The following is a 2,362-nucleotide window of genomic DNA, read 5'->3' as shown; positions in this document are numbered from 1 at the left end:
GGACTGCGTGTGCTACCCGGCGCCCATGACGGTCAGCTGCCAGGCGCACAACTTCGCCGCCATCCCCGAGGGCATCCCGGAGGACAGCGAGCGCATCTTCCTGCAGAACAACCGCATCACCGTCCTGCGGCAGGGCCACTTCAGCCCCGCCATGGTCACCCTGTGGATCTACTCCAACAACATCACCTTCATCGACCCCCGCACCTTCGAGGGCTTCGTGCACTTGGAGGAGCTGGACCTCGGCGACAACCGGCAGCTGCGGACGCTGGCGCCCGAGACCTTCCAGGGCCTGGGGAGGCTCCACGCCCTCTACCTCTACAAGTGCGGGCTGGGCGCCCTGCCCGCCCGCCTCTTCGGCGGCCTGCACAGCCTGCAGTACCTCTACCTGCAGGACAACCACCTCGAGTACCTGCAGGACGACATCTTCGTGGACCTGGTCAACCTGACCTACCTGTTTCTCCACGGCAACAGGCTGCGGAGCCTGGGCCGGGACACCTTCCGGGGGCTGGTGAACCTGGACCGGCTGCTGCTGCACGAGAACCAGCTGCAGTGGGTGCACCCCCGGGCTTTCCACGACCTCCGCCGGCTCACCACCCTCTTCCTCTTCAACAACAGCCTCTCCGAGCTGCAGGGCGACTGCCTGGCCCCGCTGGGGGCCCTGGAGTTCCTCCGCCTCAACGACAACGCCTGGGACTGCGGGTGCCGCGCGCGCTCCCTGTGGGAATGGCTGCGCACGTTCCGCGGCTCCAGCTCCGCGGTCCCTTGCGTGGCCCCCGAGCCGCGGCAGGGCCGGGACCTGAAGCTGCTGAGCGCCGAGGACTTCCGGAACTGCAGCGGGCCGGCCTCCCCCCATCAGATCAAGTCTCACACGCTCACCACCACCGACCGGGCCGCGCGCAAGGAGCACCACCCGGCCCGCGGGCCCGCCCGGGACAAGAGCCACCCGCATGGCTCTCGGAAGCCAGGCAAGAACTGCACCAGCCACCGGAATCGCAACCAGGTCTCCAAGGTGGGCGCCGGGAAGCAGGCGCTGGAGCAGCAGGACTATGCCCCCGACTACCCGCACAAGTTCAGCTTTGACAGCATGCCCACCGCGCGGCCCAAGAGGAAGGGCAAGTGTGCCCGCAGGACCCCCATCCGTGCCCCCAGCGGGGTGCAGCAGGCCTCCGCCAGCAGCTCCCTGGGGGCCTCCATCCTGGCCTGGATGCTGGGGCTGGCTGTCACTCTCCGCTGAAGACCCCGGGCACCAGCACCCAGCACTGCCACGTGTCCACCCAGAAACAGAGTTTCGTTCTTTTTTTACAAGTGGAGGGTCCTCTGGGTTTGAGGCAGAGTCTGAGGAAGGCTTTGGCTGCCGTCTGGGTCCTGCCTGGTGGATTATAAACCCAACGTGTACAGCCCCAAGCAGGAGGGGATTAGCGCACCTCGCCCAGCTGCCCCGGCTGCCCCAGCCAGCCCCCTCAGAGCAGCCAGGACAGCATCCAGCCAGAGGCGGCTCCTTTTTTTTCAGCCCGCAGAGAGCACCCTTCACTAGCAGCCGTGGGACAGTGCCCCGCGGGAGCTGAGCTCTGTGGAATCCTGGCGATATGGAGAGGTCTGAAGGGCCCCTGCCCTTTCTGGAGGAGGCGGGACTCAGAGGAACCGATGACGGTCACCCAAGAGGCTGGGTTGACTGGCCGACTGGGAGCGCATGATCGGGTGTCATTTTGGCTTTTGCCTGAGGCCACTTAGTCAACCTGCCCTGAATCTAACAGTGTGCCACCTTCCGTCCCTTCCCTGGGGTGACACCTCTCATTCCTGATGTCTCAGGCAACCCTGGTCCACCCAGCCCAGACCCTGGGCTCCAAGAACCAGCTACCAAAGGAAAGATCATCAGAGGCTGAAATTCAGAACTTCATCCCGTGCAATGAGGTTCTCACAGGAGGTGCAGTTTTATAACTACGTCCACTTATATATATATACACACACACACACTCTACATATATATATATATATACACATACACACAAAGACACAGGTCCCTGCCCCACACCCTTACCAAACTGTATGTCTTATCATGTTTATAAACTATATGGAAAACTATATCTGCTGAACTGAGAATTGTATTGGTGATTTCTAGCAAGCAAAGAGTTATAGGATTTTTGTCTAGAATCCCAACCTTCAACAGCAGTCCTCATGTAACCTGGGCTTGCCAGGGGCACGGGCAAATGGTCACTGGGGAGGGTCAGCGAGAAGAGGAGGCGGCAAGAATCACTTCAGGGGACCAATATTCTTAGATATTTAGAGCATCACCTTGTTTTTATATGCAGCACAAGTCCATCTGCCGCCCGGAGCACCATCACCCCCGCGATAGTAACTGTTG

The 2,362-nt window shown here is 61.1% G+C and overlaps 1 protein-coding gene across 1 annotated transcript; it reads left to right on the top strand.

Moving 5' to 3' along the window:
- Positions 1-6: 6 nt before the first annotated feature.
- RTN4RL1 (reticulon 4 receptor-like 1) lies at positions 7-2,082 on the top strand. The gene has a single exon (XM_006768133.2). It carries the CDS (start codon positions 26-28, stop codon positions 1,232-1,234), a length of 1,209 nt encoding a protein of 402 aa, XP_006768196.2. The 5' UTR covers positions 7-25; the 3' UTR covers positions 1,235-2,082.
- The last annotated feature ends 280 nt before the right edge of the window (positions 2,083-2,362 follow it).

This window comes from Myotis davidii, unplaced genomic scaffold, assembly GCF_000327345.1.
Source record: "Myotis davidii unplaced genomic scaffold, ASM32734v1 scaffold363, whole genome shotgun sequence".
In the NCBI taxonomy this organism is placed as follows: Eukaryota; Metazoa; Chordata; class Mammalia; order Chiroptera; family Vespertilionidae; genus Myotis; species Myotis davidii.
Note: the sequence above shows the minus strand (reverse complement) of the source record. Positions and strands in the feature narration are given on the sequence as shown.